The 23,622-nt window shown below is 36.7% G+C and overlaps 1 protein-coding gene across 3 annotated transcripts in view; it reads right to left on the bottom strand.

The window, feature by feature from the left end:
• HIRA (histone cell cycle regulator) overlaps positions 1-23,622 on the bottom strand; it is a 36,004-nt gene that overhangs the window by 5,183 nt on the left and 7,199 nt on the right. For 2 of the 3 annotated variants that reach the window (XM_068412574.1, XM_068412572.1), the window contains exons 3-21: positions 23,014-23,124; positions 22,128-22,218; positions 21,515-21,609; positions 20,552-20,647; positions 19,092-19,252; positions 18,039-18,206; positions 17,368-17,481; positions 15,548-15,618; positions 12,403-12,508; positions 11,592-11,819; positions 10,675-10,760; positions 9,990-10,184; positions 8,439-8,609; positions 6,739-6,943; positions 5,865-5,969; positions 4,909-5,057; positions 3,440-3,601; positions 2,621-2,679; positions 1,499-1,604 (exon numbers count right to left, since the gene is read on the bottom strand). In XM_068412574.1, the coding sequence (XP_068268675.1) occupies positions 1,499-1,604; positions 2,621-2,679; positions 3,440-3,601; positions 4,909-5,057; positions 5,865-5,969; positions 6,739-6,943; positions 8,439-8,609; positions 9,990-10,184; positions 10,675-10,760; positions 11,592-11,819; positions 12,403-12,508; positions 15,548-15,618; positions 17,368-17,481; positions 18,039-18,206; positions 19,092-19,252; positions 20,552-20,647; positions 21,515-21,609; positions 22,128-22,218; positions 23,014-23,124 (2,479 nt within the window). The remainder of the gene's footprint in view (positions 1-1,498; positions 1,605-2,620; positions 2,680-3,439; positions 3,602-4,908; positions 5,058-5,864; positions 5,970-6,738; positions 6,944-8,438; positions 8,610-9,989; positions 10,185-10,674; positions 10,761-11,591; positions 11,820-12,402; positions 12,509-15,547; positions 15,619-17,367; positions 17,482-18,038; positions 18,207-19,091; positions 19,253-20,551; positions 20,648-21,514; positions 21,610-22,127; positions 22,219-23,013; positions 23,125-23,622) is intronic. The other variant, XM_068412573.1, reaches the window with a different exon arrangement.

Below are 23,622 nucleotides of genomic sequence, written 5' to 3' on the forward strand. Positions count from 1 at the left end.
ACTGGAATGAATACAGGTAATGACTTTCTCGTTAAGAACTTGACTTTACCACAGACCAGTCATCACAGACCACATACGTTGACAATCTTTCCCATACATTACAGCTATTCCTTCATATAGAGGGAGTTGGCAGTTACAGCTGGCATTTCCACACCTCATCAAGGATATCATTTTCACTGGTTTGAGATGCCAAGGGAATCAAGGGCTCAAACCAATGCTAAGTTTAGACCTCCAGACAGCTCAGAGGTAAAATGGCACAAATATTTAAAATACCCTTTACTGCTTTATCATGGTTTAAATTTGTATGATGACTAAAGGGATTGCTCTCTTATACATGGCCAAAGATCTGGTGCAAACTAAGAAATGACAGCAACTTCAGAATTATGGCCAAGAGCCTGTCCTCTCCTCCTTACTGACTGGGAAAATTTCTGTGTAATTTCTCAGTTTATCTAAAGAACAAATAAGGTGTTTTTTCTTTTCCAAAGGATTCACATCAAGTAGCTGACTAGTAACAATTATTCTAAGGAGGAATTAAAACAATAAGCCCTTTCATCAAGCATGCTCATTACACTAAGTACCACAATTATATTAAGTCTGCAACATGTTTTTTCCTCTTAGAAAGACAACAATAAATCTGTTTTGGAAAGACACTGTAAATAATTTAACCATGGAAATTTTTTATGGGAGCTTATGCCTTGACAGCATTAAGAGAATCCATGGGGAAAGCCTATCCGATACCAAAGAACGCACAGACTCTTATGAAGCCTTTCCTCATATTTAGGACATCAGTAATGACTCTTCCACGGGAATCCTCTTAGGTATAATGATTTCTTCCCTTCTCCCCTACCTGACTTACTAACTTCATTAAACTTTTACATCTTGGAGACAAAGAGCTCTCTTCAAACTTGACTGGTCATCAGATTCAGAAAAATATTAAGGAGTGATGGGGACTAACAAAGTCAGGCACTTACATGGTCAGGATTGGAGTGCTTAGGTCTTATTTTCTCTGGAAATTGGGCAAAATAATTTTAACGTGTCTAAACTCCCAACAAACCCCTGAAAATAGTTTTGACAAATTTTACAGAACTGCATTCTTTTACGTAAAAACATGAATTGTAAGGCTAGATTGTCTTTAATCATTGCCAACTGCTTGACAGATCCAACTGATGTACATCACCAAAAGTACCTATAGGCGCGTATGTTAATAAAAGAGTATGCACTGTGTAGGAAAGAGTGATAAAGTAAGATGTACTTACTTTAATTAAAGTAATTAAGTAATTAAAAAAGATTAACTTTTTTAATTTTTAAATTTATTTAAACATAAAAAAATCATAATATAATAGAGTAAAGCCTAGACATACAATAGTGAACCAAAGCAAAACTAAGCCTGGCATGTGATCCTACTCACACTAACCTTCAAAATATGGAGTGAAACAGTAAATCAGAATACATGTGAGTTCAGCTTAATTGTAAAAGCAGGAAATAATATATAACTTACCATGTAGAAAGAGAAGGATTAAAACAGTATGCCTTTCCATCGGACATGCTCATTACAGGTATACCATGCTGAGTCAGCAAGATCTGAGAGACGGTTGCATCACTTCCTACAAGTCAAATCAGATCAAGGTATTTCTTTTGGAGCCTTGCATAACATTCATACTGGTAAAAAACGCTATCCACCATTAATTATCAGTCATAGCAACCAACAGAAAAAGGTTCAGTAAATGTTATTCCCAAGCAGTGACAGGAAAGTCAAGACACAAGATGATGTAAGCACCAGGCTCAGTGCAGTAGCATTAAAATCACTCTTTTGCAAAACACATTTTCAATCTTGATGCTGCAATTTATACAGAATGTTGGCTTAACGGGAAACGTTCTCCATATCTAGGGGCAATCTTTCAATTCTGCCATGTCTTCTGTAACCCAAGAAGCCTTTATCTTTCTTTTTCCCATTGAGTTAAAATTCTAAAAACCAGCATACTTAGAAAAGTGTGCTCTCTAAGAACGTTGTGTAAGTGCGATAGCTGGAGTCTCTCATTTCCCAGCATATCCCACGCCCAGGTTTTGTGCTTGTAACTTCTGATGAAGACATTTGCAAACTGCTAGTACAACTACTTCTCTAGGTAGTTTTGATTAGTACTGTATGGATTAAAGCTAAAAGAGAAGCCAATGTGCTCTGAGACGCTGCTTTCTTGGTCATTTGTTTTGTGCCAGACATGGGCAATGAAGAATTTGAAATAAAGAATTTGAGACAACCAGTTGTTGTTCATCATTAAAATAATACACATGCAAAGTGCACACAGAGAAATTGCTGTAATAGCAGACTTACATAAAATATTTGGTTTGTGGTCTTCACAACACTGAATCTTCACATTCAGAAGCAAGCCAGAATATAAGAAGCTACAGAATCTTGTACAAGCCTGTTAACCGCTGATATTCTCATCTCAGTTATTTCTACTGTATTTCAACATTGCCAATGACTTCCCTTTATTACACAATAACAAAGTAAAAGTACTCGTTTAGGATTTTCAGGTTTTGTAAAATTTCAGTTTATTCATAAACGGCACTAAATAGTACAGGGGGGCTCAAAGGTTGGTAAATAAATGACCCTTTTTATTACCTGAAAATATTGTTTGCAAAGACTCATCTCTAACAATGGCTTTCTGCTTGTGAACATCCCTGAAAAAAACAAAAGGACAAGTCTGCAGTTTAAAAACAACTGAAAGCTTCAAAGTAATTTAACAAATGCACTTCTTCAATATTCATGACTAAGTGGGGTTTTTTGGGGAGTGTGGTTTTTTGGTTTTGACATTTTCTTCATTGCTTTGACAAAATTATTTTGGCAAACTCAAAACCCTTACAGCAAGACAAGTCAACAGCAGAGAACAACTTTTATGGCTCTTTATCAGGAAACCTCATTACAGCTAAGCAAACATTAAGGATCCAAATAACTCCTTTAGGAGCTCTGACTTGCATGAGACATTAGATTAAATTCAACAAATGTAAACAAGTACTGCGGTTTTTATCTTGGTATCTTGAAGATGGCGAGTACTTCTAACTCTGAAACTCATGTACTTTATTGGCTAAGTATGATGGAAGTTGGAAATATCCATATTTCTCTTTTTCCCCCCCTCAATCTATTCCATATGCATGACACTAGTCTATCCTAGGGAGGCTGTTTAAACTAGTAACTTCTAGCTGATCATCTATCTTCCTTCTAGAATCAAATTCAATATTATGAATCATCCTAGACCAGAAAAGAAACAGGATTCAAGTCCTGCCCAATTAATTCTTCATATTATATCCAAAAACGGACTACTTGTGTTCAGACGTGCTTTGGTTTAAGCCTCACTTCCAACAGCAATGCATCGACACAACGGAACAGAGTAACCTATGAAAATCAGCCCAGCCAACTGTTGCAGCCTAATACTGTACTTACCAAACAGAGAGCGTAGCAGCAGTGGTGAGAGCCATGATGTAAGAACCTGTGCAATGCAGGGTGGAAATGGGTGTATTCAATATTATAGGGGGAAGAAGGCGACGACCACAAGCTGAAAATACTGACAAGGTTCGTTTCTCACAGGCTACACTTACAATCTCACTAAAAAAAAAGTAAAAAAAAGGAGAGAGATCAAAAAGAGACATTTACATTTTGTCAAACGCAAGCAGTGTAAAACAAGACTGATTTCTTAATTTATCACAAACTTGGGCTACTTCCCCACAGGGTAACTATTACATCTTTTAAATAAATCCTGGGTACCAAAGGAAAAGTTCAAAAAGGGCACAGTTCATCTATAGGTACGTTCTATGCCTCCTTAAGTTGGTTATAACTATGATGGTCTAAGGAGATGGGCAGAAGGTTTGCAGCCCGAGACAATATCTTTTATTAGCCCAAGTGGCATTGTTGAAATATCAGTAAAGCTTTTGGGTATACACAAGCTCTTCTTCAGGCCTGAATTTGTATTTAGCTTTAAAATCCATTGCTTCTTTTTCAGACGTGGACAAAGCATTATACATCTGCAAGCTTGTCTAATTTTTTCAACTATGCATGCCTGTGTAATAAAAGCTATTACTACTAGCTACAAATATTAACAACTTAAGGGTGTTGCTGAAGAATCAGCATAAAACTCAAGTTAAAATGTTTAAAAAAAATTCTGACAAGTACTGAATCTCATGGTTCAGGCTTCAGAAACATAATTTCAATTTAAACTCTGAGGTTGGAACTAAGCAAAGTTGAGAAAAATAAAGAGAAAAAAAAATCAAAAGACTCAGGAAAATACTTCTACGTCGCAAAACATCCTGCTCCAAATTTTTCACTCTTTAGTGGTTAGCACTTGAACAACTGTCACTTACCACGATTTAGTCCACTTTAAAGGAGAAATTTAAATACACAGCAAAATAGTTGTAACTGACTAATGAGAATTTGTGATGCTTTAAGACTGCATAGAGCTAATACTTGGAGTGGAACTGGTCTTAAGACTAAGAGCAGTACATATTTTTATCCACAAAACATTAAGAAAGATTGCGTAAAAATTACAATGGGTGGTGATAAAACCTGCAAATAGCAGTACTCAATAGAAATAAGTCAGAATCCCTACAAACAACTCCACAGGATAAGAGTTTAAAAGCATCAATGTATTAGACCACGTTAGCTGAAAGAGAAATAGGACATCTTGAGCCAAGCACAAAGAATCACAAAAATCCCTAACAGAAGTGATCCAGTTAATCAACTTTTCTAAATAAGTAGAAAAAAAAATACTTGTAGAGTCTCTGCTTATTTGTAAATATGTGGGTTTAGGCGTAATTAACTTTCTGTAAAGTGTACTTTCGCACCCCTAAAAATGTTTTCTGGCCTTCAGGACTATTTATCCTCTGCAGGCTCCCAATTCCTCCAAAATAGGCTCTTACCAGCTTCCTGCTGCAGAGAGAATTCGACTGGTGAGAACCGTCTCCCATTCCTTTCCTTCTCGATTACACTTTAACCTGCTCAACTTTGAACCTCCCACTGTGGTCATTTCATTCTCCACTTCAAGGTACATTGATGGATCTGAAGTTATCTGAAAAACAAAAAAATAAAATACTCTTTGGAAGTGGAGAACAACTACTCAAAAAAGCAGCAACTACTATTAGATCCAAAACAACGCTGACTTTAAGAATGGATTTAAGTATGGCATTCTTTGTTTAAAATGGCTTCAAAATACACTGTGGTACTTCAAAAGAAGCAGACCTCTGAAAATCAGTCTGGGCTAGAACACAAATAATTTCTTTGTTTTTGGAGCATAACAATGAAGAAAGGTTGTGCTAGTCTGTGCTTCCCAATTAAGGGCCCCACACCAAGTCTAGATGTGTCCAGTCTCCCTACAATCTTGCAATTAGAATCAGACTACAACAGCCTAAACATGCAGAAAAATTATTTCATAAATACCTGAAGTAATACTATTTGCCAGTCTCTTCAGATCTAGAGCACCTCCAGAGAGCTCTCAGAAAACACTTGTTTTTAATCTTCAGCAGAATGCTACCAACACAACCGTAATAACAGTGCAGCAGTTACTCCTGTCGGAGCCTCTGATCTTTACGACATGCTTTGGTTAACCAGGAGGAGGGACTGATGAACCAGAGATATTCCTCTTTGAAGTTTAGCTAGTTCAGAAGTGTCCTATTTTAAGCTGATTTGCCATTAACTTTTCTCATATAGACATATTCTTAGAAGCTAAGTATACCATGTTGCTTGCTTGAACAAATACATGTATTCAAATGTTAATTTATCAAAGGATCCTGAATAATCTAAGAATATTTTAAAAAAATGAGGATTCTTTTTTTTTTTTAAAGTATTAAGCTTTTTTACCCCTTTATAGTCCACTTACTTGCAAAGTAAACGATTTCTGTGGGATTGGGGTTGGCAGTTTAAGTGCTAATGCTGGTGCAGAGATGCAAGCAGCATCCTTCTCAGAGGCCAGTGTAGCTGGGGACTGGAAAAAAAAAATTGCAAAAGTGGTTAAATTTTTCCATTAAAAAAAGTTTAAAACAGATATTCTATAATATAGATTAAATTTGAAAGAGAAAAACTTTTTTTTTTTAAATTCCAAATAATGCCAATTGCAAATATTAATCTTTTTTGATTACTTGTATAAATACAAATTTTTAAATATAGCTTCTAAGAATTAAAAAAAAAACAAAACAAACTAGATATGGTCTTTTTTTTTTAACAGACCCCTCCCCTACCTTTCAGCTGGAACTAATTAATGGAAATTCTGGTATATTGCATGGAAAAGCTAAGCTCTGAATACTGAAAACAGAGGGATCTATATGTCCTAAAATGATGGAAACTCTAATGCAACTTACTACTTGACGGTTCCTAGGAAGTTCATAACCATTTAAGTCATCATATCCAAGTCACTCTCTTGTGCTTGGGCCACTCTCCATCAAAGAACACCAAACACTAATGGTGTTTCATTTTATTCTACACAGTCATTTGGCAGGGTATCACTGCTTAGCATGCTGGTACTGTTTGGTAAGTAGCTGCATATTTCTATAAAGGATGGACACATTTGCCACACCATCTGCTTTTTATAATTTTAAATTTTAAAACAAATCAGTTTAAAGGCAGGGAAGAGGGATGGTTAAAAATTCTGAGGGACTGATACTACTCGTGTTTCCCTGACTTGATAGAACAAGTCAATACAGGACTGACTTTATTAAATGACCACTGAAAGCCACAATGAATCTTATTTATTTTACCTGAACAGTTAAAGTTACTGGTACAAGTCTGGAGTCTTTTCGAGGCCTTCCTTTTTTCTTCTTTTCTACTGTTTCTCCCTCAAGTTCCAGTTTTCGTTTGGGTGCACTGAGGGGTTTAGCAGCTGGAATCTTCTCTTCACTGTCACTGCTGCTCTCCAGAATATCCTTGGGCTTATTGTCTTTAATGAAATTCTGATCCTTCAGTCTGAGCAAGTAAAAAAAAAATCTCACGTTTTATATAAGCTGATTCCAAAAGCTGCCACATACCCTACGCACTGCACTCTTGTAGGTAAGAAGATACATTCTTAGCTGTGCTTGTGTGTATTCAGATACGGGAAGCCGAAGAGGTATGGCAAAGTACAATGTGCAATATATATATGTAAGCTGATCAGACATATACTCTCCTTTAAAAAAATTAATCAAACTAGCAGTTAGCAATTGGATAAAGCTGTAAATAACAACTTTATTTTAGCATTCAGTTCCAGTTACAATCAGATCACTTTCCCTGGGCTGATACAAGTAATTCAGCACTCCAAGATGCAAGAGTAGCTCTTTTCCCCTCCTATGGATGTTACACTTTCTGCTTACTCATGCAGAACTTCATTTGTCATTCTGTTGTCTATCCCCAAAAGTTGTCCTATTCAGTTCTGACTACTGTAAGATGCACATCTGCAAACCATACAAATGACCTCACTGCTCATTTTCCATTTCAGGAATACAATATAACTAAAGACGACAAAGTACAAATCCCTGTGAGTTCTTTTGTTAACCATTACACTCTAAAATAGGTCATTTAATCATACTCTTCCCATTCCCTCCAATAGCTGGTTATTAACTTGCAACAATGTTTTGCCATTTATTCCATAACCACTCGGCTACCTAGACATACCTTGCATAATCCAAACCTTTTTTCTTTGGCATCTGAATTATGCCAAACAATGCACTTTTATCCATACTTTACTGACACATTAGAAGCAATTATGAGAGTAATTTAATACGTCTTTCTTCTGCATCATATGGTTCAATTCTTTGATATAAAAATATTGAGGTATTTAGTAAAAACACATTTTATTGACAAGTTGGGGAACCACATACTTCTTTCTCAAGACTGCTATTTTTTCTATCATGTGTTTTGGTGAAGCAGGAATACTTATGCCATAACACACTATGTCACAAAACCAAAGGCTTTCTTCTTTTTTTTAAAATCATGTGGATCCAGAGCCAAAACCCCTTAAAAATCAAAGCGTCTCCTCTGCATGCCTTCAAGGCATAAAACTGAAATACATCTGCAGCTATTATGATGATAGGCCCTCTGCAGACATGCATGGTAATTTATCTTGAAGTAAATCTCACTCTTGTACAGAGATGCAGGCTGGCTATTTTTGTCTTCTAAGGAGCACAGATGCATGCAGTCACACGGAGGCATGCGCACACACTGCCTCTTGTAACAATAGTTTTAACTCAGAATATTTTGAAGAGGCTGCTTGATCCCAAATGCCACAGACAAATGTACAAAGGGATATTGCCAGCAAAGAATTTACCTGTTCACAGCCATCTCTTTCCTCCTGGTTGGGAAAGAGACCCAAGACAATTTCTAGAGTGCCAGCACCGTGATATCCACACCACAGAGAATCAGTGTTTGAACTCTCTACATTACTATATTTTTCTTTTTTTTTTTTCCCCCCCAGGCTATGCCTTACCTGTCCACAACAGTCTGATTTGTATTTGTTACAACAGCAGTCCCTGAGGTGGCTTTGGATCGTTCTGTAAATCTAGAATCAAATGCTTTCATAGGTTCAATCTTGGATGGAGTTGTCAACACAGAGGAAGATGATGCAGGAGGAGCAGTTGAGGCAGAGGTAGCATTTACACTGTTAATAAAAGGGACAGGAAAACAGGATTGAAAGAAATTTAATATTGGTAACCTGCACTGCTCATAACAACTAGCTAGAAACCATATTGAAAACCTTTCACTCAAGTACATACAGGAATTATGATACGCTTTTTCCCCTTTCATGCCTCAGTGTCTTGCAAGCTTTGCCCACTCTCAAAAGCTGTTTCATACATCTCAGAGCTAAGAGCTTCATGTGTCTGCATAGATATACGTAGACTAAAAGACTCTAAGCATTCATTATCTATTTTTAATTCAGGAATGAAATGATACTTTCAGCTGGTACTTAAGTACCCAAAGGGAAAGGATCACTATTTTAAATGATGACAGCGATTCCCAGTTTTACCCGTTGTTCAGGTTACCAAAAACTTTCCATTACAAGATTAAATTCCACTGTTTATCAATAAAACAATTTGGGCTGAGACAACCCAAGCCAGGTTTTGATTTTCTTGTTGAAGAATCCAAACTAATTATTAGGCCTTTTCCAAGCATAACTCTAAGGGAAAGGAATGTGTTTTCCCCACACTAAAGCATTCCAGGGATCTGTTATTTGAATAGCTGTTTACTTTACAGATTTCTCAATTCATTCAGAGAATGAATTGAAAGAAAGAATGGCTCTAAGATAACTGATGTTTGTACTAAAAAGCAGTTAGAAGTCCAATTTCCAAAGAAAAGGAGACTTAATAGTTTCATCTGTCAATCATTTCTCATAGTCTACCCACTCATTTTTTAATCTGTGGCCAATTTCAACTAAATTTGATGGAGTGGTAGAGGTTTCAATGACACTGTCCTCTTACAAATGCTATCAAAACATACTGAGGAGAAGAAACCAAGTCAGTATTATCACTGAGGGAAATGCAAGTAAAATTTGGTTGTTCCATAATTAATTTGAAAGACATACTAGCCAATCAGCATATGTGCACTGACAAGTCAATGTCACTGTGCTCGCCCTGATCCGATGGGGTTGTTACACAGGGAAGAAGTATTACCATGTTTAAAGAGAGGAGATCTACAGGACACAGGACAGACTTTGATGGAAAACAGGCTTCATTACTTCCACTGCTGGAAAACCCAGTCATCTATAAGCAAGTCAATTTGCTAGAGCATTAGCAATCAACTGTGTACCTCCTTGCATTGAAGTTCATTTCCAGAACTATGCATATGGATTTATTCATTACTGATTTATCACTATTTAGAGTAACCAAATACTAATAAAATCTCAATGTTTTCAGGAATGTTAGATTCTTGAAGTTTTGCGGTAAGGAAACCACTTTAATAATTGCTTGATTACAGAACTGTAAACAAGAATTAAAAACTAAACAGAGTCATGTAAGCGAAAAATGAAACTGCAAATACTGACCCATCTTTATTGGCTGCATCATCTGTTGGTTTTATACTGGTTGCTGTTGGCTCTACAGAAGGCTTTGAAGTATTAAGGGAATTTGCTGCGTTAGAATCTAATGACATGAGCTGCTGGTTACTTTGAGAAGACATCATTGAGCCAGACAGAGATCCAGATATTGGGATGCTATTGAAAAATGCTGTAGAAAAATCCCTAAGCAAAAAGACAAACAACAAATACATATTCTCAATAAATATATTTAAAAATAATATTTAAAAATAATTTAAAATTAATAATTTTAAATAAACTGTTTATTCCATTCTTCCCTTTTCCACATGTGGATACTCATACACAACCTAAATAAAGCACCACCACCGAACTTTCCAGAGTAATTTCTCATACACAAAGGACGCTAAAGCCACTATTAATGTAGGTATGAACCTGCAATACATCAGAGTATTGTTCACTCATCTACAACGGTAGATAATGAGAATTAGCCTTATCTATTAGAATTGAGATCTTACAGCTAAGAGAATATAGGTTGAAACAATATTCCATAAACATACACAAGGCATTTCCAGCAAGTGCTTTAAGATGCCATAAGATTAAAATGAGTCAGAATTTTGAGTTTGCATCAGGAAAAAAAAAAAAAAAAAAAGATAAAAAGGTAAAGAAGGATTTTAAAGACGACTTCCAAACGTACCCAGTGTCCAGCTGAGCTATGCAGAGAGGCGTGATCCTTCTCCGACCATCTGCTGTTCGTGTTTCAACTTGTTTTTTTAAAAGATTCTGTTGGGAAATATATTACATCGTCATTTCTGATAAATAGGAAATGTTTTCTTTCTTTTTTTTTTTCCAACTGAGAAGAATAGGTGTATTAGATGAAAGATGTTCGTCAATTAAAAATCTGTTAACAAAGATTTTTTTTCCATATTGTCTTTGAACTATGCTATTATTGCATAAATAGAATTAATCCACATTTTTATTAATACAAGTGTATTTTAACACCACAGCTTTTTTTTTGACCAATAGTAGGTATTTTTTAAGTAGTTCATATAATACAAAGTACAATAGAAGTCTGATTGTGATTACTGCTCCCAGGCTGCATCATAACATATGTCCTTTTTAGTTTAAACACACACATTTCCAATTCTGGATCTATCCATCTGTAGGAAAGGCATTTGTGGAGAATGTAATCCGCTCCCCACACTAGAGAGTCAAGTCTGAAACATTCTCATCTGTGCGCATTGAATCCTTCATTAAAAGTTGTGTTCTATGTTTAGGAGAGAATTAAATAATCCTTTCAACCTCCTTCACTGAGAAACTGAAGTACAGTTCTACAGTTTGACTATTATTAGCTACATTTGGTTTCCTTTCTGCACACCGAGAATTTAGCACTCATCACAGAAATATCCACAAGCCTTTTTCCACATAGTCTCACTTCTGCTCAAAAGCATTTTAACTTTTCACCAAGTCCCAGTAATGTCAACTGGACCATTCATGGGTTGAAAGGTGCCATTCAACACAAATAAGGAAGGAGAAATTGGTTGTATCATAAGCAGTTTGATATGTATCGGCTTAGTCCTTGACACTATAAAGTGACTATCCAAGAACACCTACCTTTCTAATGTCCTCCAAACTCTCCCCATTAACCATGCTTGCCACTTTGGGAGCTGCTGTCGCAGTCCCAGATGCTTCCCTAATGGACGCATTCTTCTGCTCCACCTGCTGCTGTTGCTGTCGCTGTTGATACTTCAGCATCTCTGGATTCTCAATGATGGTAGTAGACAGCTGAGCTTCAGTCATTATAGCTAGGCTTTTACCATAGGTGGACTGATGAATGTTGCTCTGTGGGTGTTAAGAACGTATCACACAGAAAGAGTGACTGCAACTGCTAATATGTCATCACTAATTAAGATGTAATGGAATCACACAAATCTAATGGAATCCAGAAAATGCAAATGCCCTCTATCATTTACACACTACAGACATTTTTTTCTTTATATTTTCAGCTAACACTAAATCAATATGTAAAATAATTGGAATTCAAAGCTTTAGTTGCTAATAGCAATGAGAGGAAAAAACAGCCAACAGTAATCAGTTTAAAGAGACTTGCATATATGCAAGTCAAAGAGCAATTGTAAAGTGTTTTGAAGCACCCACTCCTTGTTTCCTTGGCCATATAATTACTTCAAATGTATAATGATGTGTAAGCAAGTGGATGTCTTCCAAATAGACTTTCTTTCCAGAATAGAAACTAATATCACAAATTAATTTCTCGACTACTCTTTTTTAATGATTTGTAGACAAGAACACATTTTTCTGTAATATGGAAAACAGTCACTATATACTTCTATGAATAGTCCAATATTTTAAATGAATCAATACATCCCTTAAATATGACCACAGATTCCCTGAGTGGTTACTGTACCTTTTCCTCCTCACTGAGTGGATCTCCAAGTTCATCCTGGGAAAAGTCCAGAAACGCCACTGATCCATCCATGGAACACACCAGGATACCGAGTCCATTAAGGGTCCTGAAGGAAATAAAGGTCCATCTTTGTTTTCAATCTCTTTCATTGACGCAAAGCGGCAATACAATAAATCGACCAATAAAAATCTTAGCATAAGATTTATTATCACAGCAACTACTGATGGAACCAAAGAAGTGGGACAGCAAGGAGACAGGATGATGGACAGCAGGAGTCTGTGCCGATATTCCTTTGAAGATTGCACACAGGAAGGTGGCTTTAGAACACTACACCCACCCATGGCATGATCAGCACCATGAAAACCTTTCTGAAGGGTTAAAACAGAATAGTGTTCACAGTGAACAATAAGAGAAAATTATAAACTTATTTCCTTCAAGAGATGTAAAAAATTTGTGTGCTAATGGAACTGGGTGAAGAAAGGGGCCTTCAGCAGGTAAGCAATCAATACACTTCTTTTAAGGCCGTATAAACTGCTGTTTGGGGCCCACGGAAGATGAAGCTTCATCATGCATGGGAGACAAGTAACAGATAGTCCATTCCTACAAGGAGCTTAGAGTCCAAATAAACAAGATAGGAAGGAGAAGGGATGAGACTCTTGAGAGAAGCTGTACATGTTGGGTAAATGACTCTTCTCTACTATCATTATCTGAAGTGACAGCAATAAAAAGATGTGCATCCGAGCACTCCAAAAATCTCTGTACTAGGTAAGAACATATGTTTGATTTTGTTATTGTTCATTATTTGGGTTTTTAAGCAAACTGCACATGTTCTTCTGTGTGGGGATATATTATAACCCTCTTCTGGAGGTCTCAAAAGGTTTTATTGGTGGAAGAACGAGAGGAGAAACTATACATTCCAGTCTTAATGGAATGATAACTTTCCATATATAACCTATTATTGCACATCTGAAAAAATAGTATTTGATGAAGTTTGACTGCTAACCCAGTAACTTCCAATTATAGAGCTCACAGAGACAGCAACATAGTGGTTTACAGAGGAGTTGTTACAGAGAACAGAAGAGGAAAGGGAAGCAGGCAGAACTCTAAAGTCCTATCCAAATTAGTCCAGCAAAGCTTAAAAATATATTACATGCATCATGGCTATAGGTGTTCGAAAACATCTTTTTTTTTTGTGGTGGCTGGTGCCCTGATAGCATCACATCCAGAGGAGTTAGCCTCAGCACCGTGTAACTAGGTTAATCAACAATACTCCAAGTCAGAAAACGATAAAATCTTGTTGAGACTTTTCTGCTTGCTTAGCAGACAAAATTGCTGAGCTCCTGTTGACCTCTGCATCCAAGCAATTGTTCCATGAATACATAATCAAGTTCAGATATTATGATGATGGATCCAAGTCTAAAACTTTAAAATAGAAATGAGACAGCTATAACAATATAACAGTATCAGATTTCTCTGAGTTTACTCAGTCTGTTTTCAGAATGGAGCATGTTTCTGGGAACATTCCATATTATTGACATTTTAGCCATACATTTCAATTTGTAAACAGGATATAAAATAAAAAGCTTCCTGATGATCCTTTGTTTCTCAAATATCCCACAAAACCATTTCCTCAGCAATTGCAAAATGTTAATGAGCTATTACTCCCAATGACTTTATGCCATGAAAAATGTTCAAATTGCAGATGGAGAAATAAAAAACACTACAGGAAAACAAAACTATTCAAAGCTATTGTACTACAACAATAGCAGCACTTCTCATTATATATTCCACTTATTGGCTTTCTAGCCTTAATCTATTAATGAAGGAAAAACGTTTTGGTTTTGAAAACTTTTTATCGTGCTCCACTGAGCTTCAAGGCAAAATCCACAGGGCACACAGAAAACAGGAAGTTATACAATTGTAAGCTTTAAATTTACAGCATAAACCCACCAAGACTGTTATAACTATTAAGGTAGAATTTCAACAGTTCGGAAGTGTTAGAATTAAGACTATGTAATCAGCTCTGTGCCTATCATGAAAAAATATTAGCCTTTTCTTGTACAGAACCCTTAATCCTGTAAATCACCTGATGCATGGGTGCAGAGTATTTTTTTAATACCATTTACTGAGTGGTCTCACAGTTATTTCTCCCTTATTATTCAAGTCTTGCAGTGAATAAAGAACTAACTATTAACTTCTGCATTTTTATGACCAGGCCTTAGGAGGAAAGCAGGAGAGGAGGGAGCACCACTAACCGCAGAAAGAGGAAAACAAGGTTTGGGACAGTAGACTGTTGGGAAAGTGGGTTGTCCAACCCAACCACATCACTAGAGATGTCCTGCAGCCTCTTGGGAAAGCTCAGCACTTGCCCTTCTGCTATGTCCTGTGGTTGGTGGATGGGGTGTGGTTGGGAGTACTAGGTTCATTATCCCTTCTCTGAGACATGCTACATGATCAGCCTCTGCTGTTCCTCAACACAGAGCAATTTACACCCTTCACATGGCACTGCAACAACACGGTTAACTACATTTTTACTAAAACCAAAAGCTACTGCATTTACTTTTTTAATACATGAAAATCCTTCAGGCATTCAAATGATGAGTGAGTAAGTGCATGCGTGTGTGTGTGTGTGTGTACAAATGAGTAAGTGTATGTATAAAACATTTAAAAAAAAACCCCAACAACTTTCTCTTTTGGTATATTGTCTCCTTAGGCATGATGGAAAGATTGGCCTAGAAGGTTCACCTGACTTTGTCATAACCGTATAGTGCAATAACTTTTCATAGATGTAATGCACATAAAACTCACCAGGTCCATCATGTCATGGTATAAAACACATACTCTATGAAAAAAGTTTCAGAGAATCATAACAAGTAGGAACTTATTCCACAGGTATTTTACTGCATCATGTTCCAAATATATTAATTTTTATTCAGTTTTAATGTTACACAATCTCAAGTGACCACATGCTAGTTGTTAATGTTACTACCAAAGATGTTGCTGCAGAACCGAAAACTTCAGGAACCGATACTTGTGTTCCAACAGCTACAATCTGTACTGTTCTAAGGAATTTCCAGTTAATGTGTGTACCTAAAGTTGATAGCAACACTTTGGCTTTTGTAACAAACAGCAGAAATCAACTTACCAGGAGATGTCCATGATAGACTTGTCAAACAGCTCATGTATGACAACTAATGGTCGTTTCAGACACGTGAGCTTAAAACATAAGAAACAACACTCAGGAATTTAGAAGTTCTATACTACCAACAAGTATTACCACATTAATCCTCTCCCAGAGTCTAACAATATTCACCAAACAAGACCCAGCCAGAAGACAGCTGTATGCCTGGTGGTCTATCTGAAGCACCTAGTTATCCATTCCACTACTAGAACAGAAAAGCTTTGGAGAAGAATAGCTGACATTGAACCCTCTCCTCCTTTCTGAAACACAGACTGAATTTCTTAACCAACTCTGCCTTTACATCGCAGCTATAGAACACTCTCTACCACTCAAAAAGTAATTCTGCAGATGCTAAAGACAGCTTCTGTTCTAAGCTTTACTGAGATAAGGATGTTGCAAACTGCCAGCACAAGAGGAAGACAGAAAACTGATTAGGTTTCCATGTCCTCCCTTAGACTACTTGTCTAAGTAAGTGAAGCCCATAAAGAGCAAACGGAATTTGACTCACAATTATTCTTAAAGAGGATTCCTCTACACTTATACATCAGCTTAGTAATAAAGAACTGAATATGAAATTCCCAGTAACTGGTTCTAAACCAGACATTCTAAGGTCTTTCACGTTAAACCAATGGCCTTAATATCTATAGTATGTAGTACAACTGAAATGAAGCAGAAGTCAGTGCAATCTAGGATGTTTCATGCTCATACGTTCACAGACGTAGTGCACTAGTCATCTTCAGTAGTCATTTCTTTTATGTTTCCATAGGTCTGTGTTGTATGCATATCTATTAAGCTCTTCAAGGCAAAAACTGCCTGTAACTTTGCATCTCTATAATACCTAGCATCACCTCAACAGGCACCCTAAATGAAATCATAGTATAAATAGAAAGTAAAACATACTGAGAGTTATACTTTGATATGGGTATGCACTGGTAGCATTGCCAGAAACAGATTCAGGGCTATGCATTTAACAATTAATAGATAAATACCACACTGGAATACATTAATAGTAGAATGCAGTTAGCATTTGGTGTGTTCTGGCACACATTCTTATCACAAAGCTTTACAAATCAGTTAATTTTTTCCCTGTCCTTTGCAGTTGCCAAACAACCCATCTTGCATTTATAAATGTGAGACGAGCTACTCTTCTCATAGCCAGAATAAAAATGTTAGTGTAGTTTTTAAAGTAAAACCCTAACTAGATACTGAAAACTTGAATGTATACTTAAAAAGCTCATTCACTTTCACATTCCTTTCCACAGCAAAGACAGAAGCCACAGACTGAACCCAGAACAAAGCAGAAAGATGAGCCGTATATATGCTCAGAAACAGCTATCCTGTGCCTGCTATATTCTCCTCGTACCCATAAAAGCAAGATTAACAAAGCTAGACTCTAAGAGTGATTAATGGGTAGGTGGGCTAAACATGGAGAAACAGTAAAATCTTTTTCTTATGAGACTCACATGGAGAACGAGTAAAAGACATAGGAAGAAGATAGGGCTGAATGATGTTTATTAACTGTGGTAACATTATTTCCTTTAACAGTTCCTCCCCCTTATGAGGCCAACATACTCTGCCACTGGCTTCTAGCTGCTCTTGGCTTTAGAGAAATGAGCTAATATCAATCCACTTCCTTACCCCAGCTAATCCTGTAACAACAGAGAGAAAAAAAACCTAAACATGAATCTAAATATAAGACTTAATGCTGTACAAATGACCTTTGTGCTAAACCCTCAAGTTATCCAAATGACCACATTAGTCAAAAGCAGCAAAAAAGCACTTACCCAGACAGAAAGAGATCGATCCTTACTACCAACAGCACAGCAGCAGTAGGGACAACTTGACTTGGTGGAGCTCCCATTCTTTTGTTTCTTCTTGAAGATTTTTGGATTGAATTTCTGAACAAATCAGAGAATTTCTGAACAAATCAGATACTCCAAATTTTATGACAGTAATGACATTTTAGTAGGAGATCTGCTTTAAAAGCAAGTTTGCCACTTAAGAGTAAAAAAGAAACATTTCATAGAAACAAAGTCCCTCACCAGACTCTGTAAGAGCACTGACAAAAGCAGCATGTGCTTTCTGAAGGGGCTTTCTGAATGCCTTAACAAGAATGGCAAATAATATTAAATTTTACTAGCGATTAGGAACCTATGAGAAACCTAAGTCACTTTAACCAACTCACCAAACAGCTAACAAAGTCAGTGTTTGGCATTCCTAACATGCTCCTGTACTCCCCCCTTCCTGTCTTGTTCCTCTGCGTCCAGTTCTCTCATCACAACAGCAAGCTGATTGGTTCCAACAGGTAAAGTTGACTTTTTTTAATCAGCACCACGCATCTGCTTTACTAATCTTGACCACCTATCTCCACATCTTGTCCCATTTACACATAAAATTATCAAAAAGCATGTATTAGAAGTTTTATTTCAGGGATAAATTACTATCACTCACTCACCACTACGGTAACTGCCTTCCGATGCCCTACAAAATCCATGTTGGTTTTCCATCCATCTCTCTCAATGATCTGAGCAGTAGGTCCAGAATTATTCATGGCATGAGCAGAAACAAGATAGTGACCATCAGGTGACCAGCTAAGACGCAACACATGAGTTGTCCCTCCACACTGACAAAAAGAATAAAAAAAAAAAAAGTTAGAGCTTTAAAAGTGTTTGGCAAACAAAGGATTTTTAATACAAACTATTTAAATTTTAGATTTAGGGAATATGATTACAAAGTAAGTCTTTTGTGAATATAAAAGAATGACATTACACACAATTCTCAGCACTTCAGCCATGTTTACACAGGTGATACAGTGTAACTTATGAAGCCCTACCAAAAGGGGGAGAACTTTAAAGGAAACAAAATGTAAGTCTTTTTGGATACTGTACACTCAGTATTCATCACAGTCCTAGTTAGTGACAGGGCTGCAGCATACCAACTGCTAATAATGAGACTTCAGCTTGCAACACCAGCTTATACACGAATTTAGGTGTTTACAGTCTGTTACTAAGAGTAATTGTACTGATTATGATACCATAAGATCACTGCAAAACATTTCACTCACTAAGCACCAGCGTCCGTTCCCAGAAATTTGATCTCTTGATCAAAGTCGTGACATAACAGCCCTATGATGCCAAAGCAAAGATCCTTCCTAGGTACTTATCTCATTTCTGATAGTGGCCAATAAAAAAAATGCATAGAGAAGAATGCAAGAACAATGTACTCAGTGTGCCAATACTTCCTTGGAATAACCTCTACATTTCCAGGAATTTACTTAATTATTTACACAACCCATGTAAACCTTTGGCACCCACAGCAGCCAATGGCAATTCAATCACACTGTGTGAGAAAGTAGCTCTTTTTTCCCCCTCTTTTCAATCTGCCATCTGATAGTTTCATTTGATTCAGCACTGTTAAATTAACTAATGTTTGTGCAGAATCAGTTATTTTTACAATTTTCATTCATTCTATAGGAATTCACTTTGAGTGGTCACACATTCTGACGTACCTCATCAAAGGGTTTTGTGATGCTAGTTTCCAACTGCCAGTCCATGGTCCGCCACACCTTCAAGCTTCGATCATCAGCCTGAGAGGCAATATATTTTCCAACAGGATCCCAGGTCAGTCCTTTCACCAAGCCAGAATGCCCCTTCAAAGTGGCAAGAATTTCTGTGCACACACAATTGAGAATAAAGAGGAGTTACTGATATCTCCTTTAGGACAGACTGTTGAGGAGATTTACAAGATTTTGAAAATTTTGAAAAATTTTTGAAACAGCATATTAAATATAACCTCTTCTAATGTACAAACAACAACATATCAACCAAACTGGAACCTGTATTTAAGCTAAGAATGATATAAAAAAGTAGGAAAGAGAACTCTGGACAGAATAAGGGGTGCAAAACTCTTTATAAGAAATAGATCAGAGCAGGAAGACCAGCAGAGACCAGGCAGTTCAGAATAGCACTTGCAAGCTATGGAAAGCAGCAGTTTAACTGCAACTTCAGTTAAACATTCACCCTTTCCTCTGTACCCAAAGATTATCGCAACAAATTCAACTTTGTGCACCAAACATGAACTAAGCCAAAGTTGTGACTGAACAGACACACAAGCCTGGCAGACCTGGTAACCTACTTTCAGTCAATTTCTTGCTTATCAGACTGTGAGAGAAGAGGCTGAGAGTACTGCACAGACCACGCAGCTAGCAGAGTCTAAGAACTCTGATATGAGGATTGGAAGCAACCCTAAAATAAACAGCAGTGACTGGGCACCACACAATGGGAGTTTTAGCCTGCATCAAGTTACGTGGTGAGAAGCAGCCAAATAAAGGCACGTGCTCCCTAACTGCTGCAGACTCTCGCAGGTCAGCTAAAGCTGTCCCGTGCACTGTCTGTGTCTGGCAGCGCAGTCCCCGAAAACAGAGGCCTCGGGACCATGTAAATTGCCAGCACTGCAGCAATGGAAGAAGGAAAGTGGCCATCAAATATAACAGTTGAGAGCTTCTGCTCCCCATGTCCTTCCTTCCTCCCCTTCATCATGTAAAGTCACACTGCTTATCAAGCAGCAGCATTTACAATGGGGTAAATAAGACAATGCCCCCCCAAAGGCAAACGAATGGAACGTCCTGTAGGTACAAAGGCAGCAAGGAAAAAAATATACGCATATATAGATGTAATAAATATCAAGCTGAAGTTGTATTTATTTGGGATTTTGCAGAGAAGGTGAAAAGAAAATACATGTAATAATGACCTTCAACGTAGCTGTTGTCTACAGTAGAGTGGAATCCACTACTCGCTGCCATCCAAACTTGGAAGAAGGACTGACTCACCACACTGCAAACGTGTCATCTCAACAGACAGACAACTCATCCCCACATAGAGATTTCCAGTCAGTGGAATACACCCATAGAGTGAAGAGCTTGTCACGAAGCTTTACATACTTGCACATCTGAAATGTACGAAATCTCACCTGGAAATTTGACAGCATTCCAGATGACAACAGTGTTATCCACACTACAGGATGCCAGCCAGGCATCATGAGGAGACCACGCTACATCCATGACATCTGTTTAAAAAAAAAGTTTCCATATAAGACATTGATGGTAATCAAAGAATCCAAAAATCTTTTTAAAAAGAACTTGTGTGGCAACATTTTTTCTACCACCAAGAAATGATTATCATCTGACTAGCATGGAAAGTAAGAAAGAACATAGCAACACTCGTTGGGAGTGAGGCTCTCCAAATTCTAACATTCAACGGGGAATAAAAAAAAAAAATCCAAGGCTAAGAATGCAATGTTCAGTAATTATAGGAAGTACTAATGCCTGCATAAAGTACTTTGTCTTGTTTTGAATGAAAAAGCAACAGCAGCTACTGCAATGCACTCACTTTATTTCAACACATGTGGAGCGATCAAAGCGATTTCAATCTTGATTTTAATCATAGCTCATGTCAGCAGGTGCAAACTGCATTTGAAATTATCTGGTTTATTCATCTCTTGCATTGCTCTTTAGTTACTTATTCTAAATAAACATTAATATTCTTTGGTTTACAAAAACTTTATCTTTTGTCAACCAGGAGATCATTCACTGCAAGTGTGAACGTTTATTTAAATAAAAATACACTTTAACTTCCTTTATTCAGATTTACTCTTAAGCTAGGAAAATAGCAAAATACAAGTTATCTTAGTTGCTACTTTTTCTATTACATAGTTGCCAGAGGTTTTCCACTACATTGCGGAAGTTACTTGTATGAAAATCAGCATTTCATTTAAAATTACATTTTCTTTTATATTTTCATTGTTGCTTTTAAAAGTAACTACTGACTCGCCACCAAATATATACATTTTGAGCAAGAAAATGTAACACTGAAAAACATTTTTTTTTTCCCCAAATACATGCAAATTATGTTCATTCAACATCTTTTAACTTACCTCCTGAATGGCTTCTGAGAATCGAAACACACCTCCACTGCTCAACATTAGTAAGTTTGCTACTAGAACCAAACACAGTGCTAGGTCCAATGTACCTAATTAAAATAGAAACAGTTATCAACAGAACTACCTCACATTCTTCAAACTTTCTTTCTAAAGAAAATCAGTTGCACAGTACACTTTTATTTTATAGTCAGTTATTCCTGCAATGAAAACTGAAGCTAAAATATATGTATTTTTTAGAGAAAGTATTTCCAGTTATTAAAAAATTAGCTTCAATAAAATTCACAATTTCTATGGATAGCAAAAAAAGGATAACATTTCAGATAACTCTTCAAATCTCATCAGGAAGCTTTCTTCAAGGACAGAAGAATATGCCTCAGCTCCTCGAGAGGAGAGAGACTGCCCAGGTAGACACACACTCCAGCTCAAGAGACAGAAGACACCAAATCTCCAGTACTGGTGATGTGGTGTCACGGGTTTCAGCCCCTTACACACCAGGTAAAGCAGTGAGCTTACAGAAGGCCAGGCACAGGGAAGAAACACTAAGAGACGTGACAGAGTAACCTACTTGAAATAAAATATAAAATCAAGAAGGAAGAAACATGCTTACGCGGCTCGTTTCCACACCATTATCAACTTGTCATCTCCCCCTGAAGCCAAGTAAACTCCATTGTTTGACCATCGCACACAGTTCACACAAGCTGAAATGCAGAAAACAAAGTTTGTAAGATTAAATATGCAAATAAGTGGTTCTGGACTGGGGACAGAATTTATAATAAGCAAAACATGACAAGAGATGTTTAGGATTTAAGTGTGCTTTTTCCACTCAAAGTAGTTATTCTGTCTGCTTTAGATAAAAGAATTGGTACTTATCTTTCAGTAGCAGTTGAGGAACTTCTTTCTTTAAAAGAACTATTCCTTATTTAAAAAAGCTTCACCAAAAGTAGCTCAAAAGAAGGAAGATTAATATTCATCTAACAAAGGAAACTGCTTGTGGTAAATGAGGTGGGATTAAGAGGGCAAAGAAGGAAAGATGTATCTTGAAGAAAACAAAGAGGGCAGCTTATTTAAGTAACTATACTTTCAAATGTAATATGTGATAAATCCAGAATAATTTAGAACTATAACCAATATACTTCATATGATGTTTCTTTTATGCTTATTTCTTCTCTCGCCCTTTCCTTCAGAGCTCCCCAGTTTCTCAGAATAAGCATTATCAATTACTTCGTGGCCACAGCTGGAAAAAGTTCATAGGGAAGAGATTTCCAAAGGTATCTATATTGCTCTGTACATTTTCCTACATTTTAACAACATTTTCTGCTGAATATCTAAAGAAGTATATAGCCAAAGTATGAGACCACTTTGCTCTGCTCTATTGATTGATTCACCACTGACAGGGCATGATTACAAACATGTAAAGCTTAAGCTTTGGCAAATTACCAACAGTCAGTAAAAAAAAAAAATATTTCTATATTAAAAAAAAAAATCTTTGTTACCTAAGTGATTGTCCATCTGACAAAGCATCTTGGGAATATTTTCATTCTTTTCATCTTCCTCTTTCAGGACAGGAGCCATATTCCAGATCACAACTTTCCCAGAATCCTGACCTGTAAGAGAACAAAGAGCCCTCCCTTTTAAATACATGCAAAAAAGCTTTTCAACTTAATCTCAGTTCCAGAACAGATGCTAAAATTTCGGCATTACTGCAGTGAGAACTTTAGAAACATTTGAATACAGATGCCATTCTGATATAATTACATCGAGTCAGAAGTGTTTTATTTTTCTTGCAGCTATTAAAAATAAAGTTACACAGCCTTGTTCAAAAATCATACTGTGCATAATGATACCCACTATAAGGATGAACTATTTATAATAAAATTGTACTTAGAATAGAAAAGATATATGAAAATCCTAAATTGCAATTGTTGTAGCCAACATGAAATTGTTCACTATTGTAATCCAAATAATACTTTTGCACGTATTTCTTGAGCTATTCCATTTATATAATCGGAATTTTTTTTGTACCAATAGCTCTACTATTTAGCAGGCCAAAAAGCCCAACTTCACATTCAGTTCCGCTTCAAATAAAAAAGAAATTTGGCCAG

This window comes from Nyctibius grandis, chromosome 14, assembly GCF_013368605.1.
Source record: "Nyctibius grandis isolate bNycGra1 chromosome 14, bNycGra1.pri, whole genome shotgun sequence".
NCBI classification, from domain to species: Eukaryota; Metazoa; Chordata; class Aves; order Nyctibiiformes; family Nyctibiidae; genus Nyctibius; species Nyctibius grandis.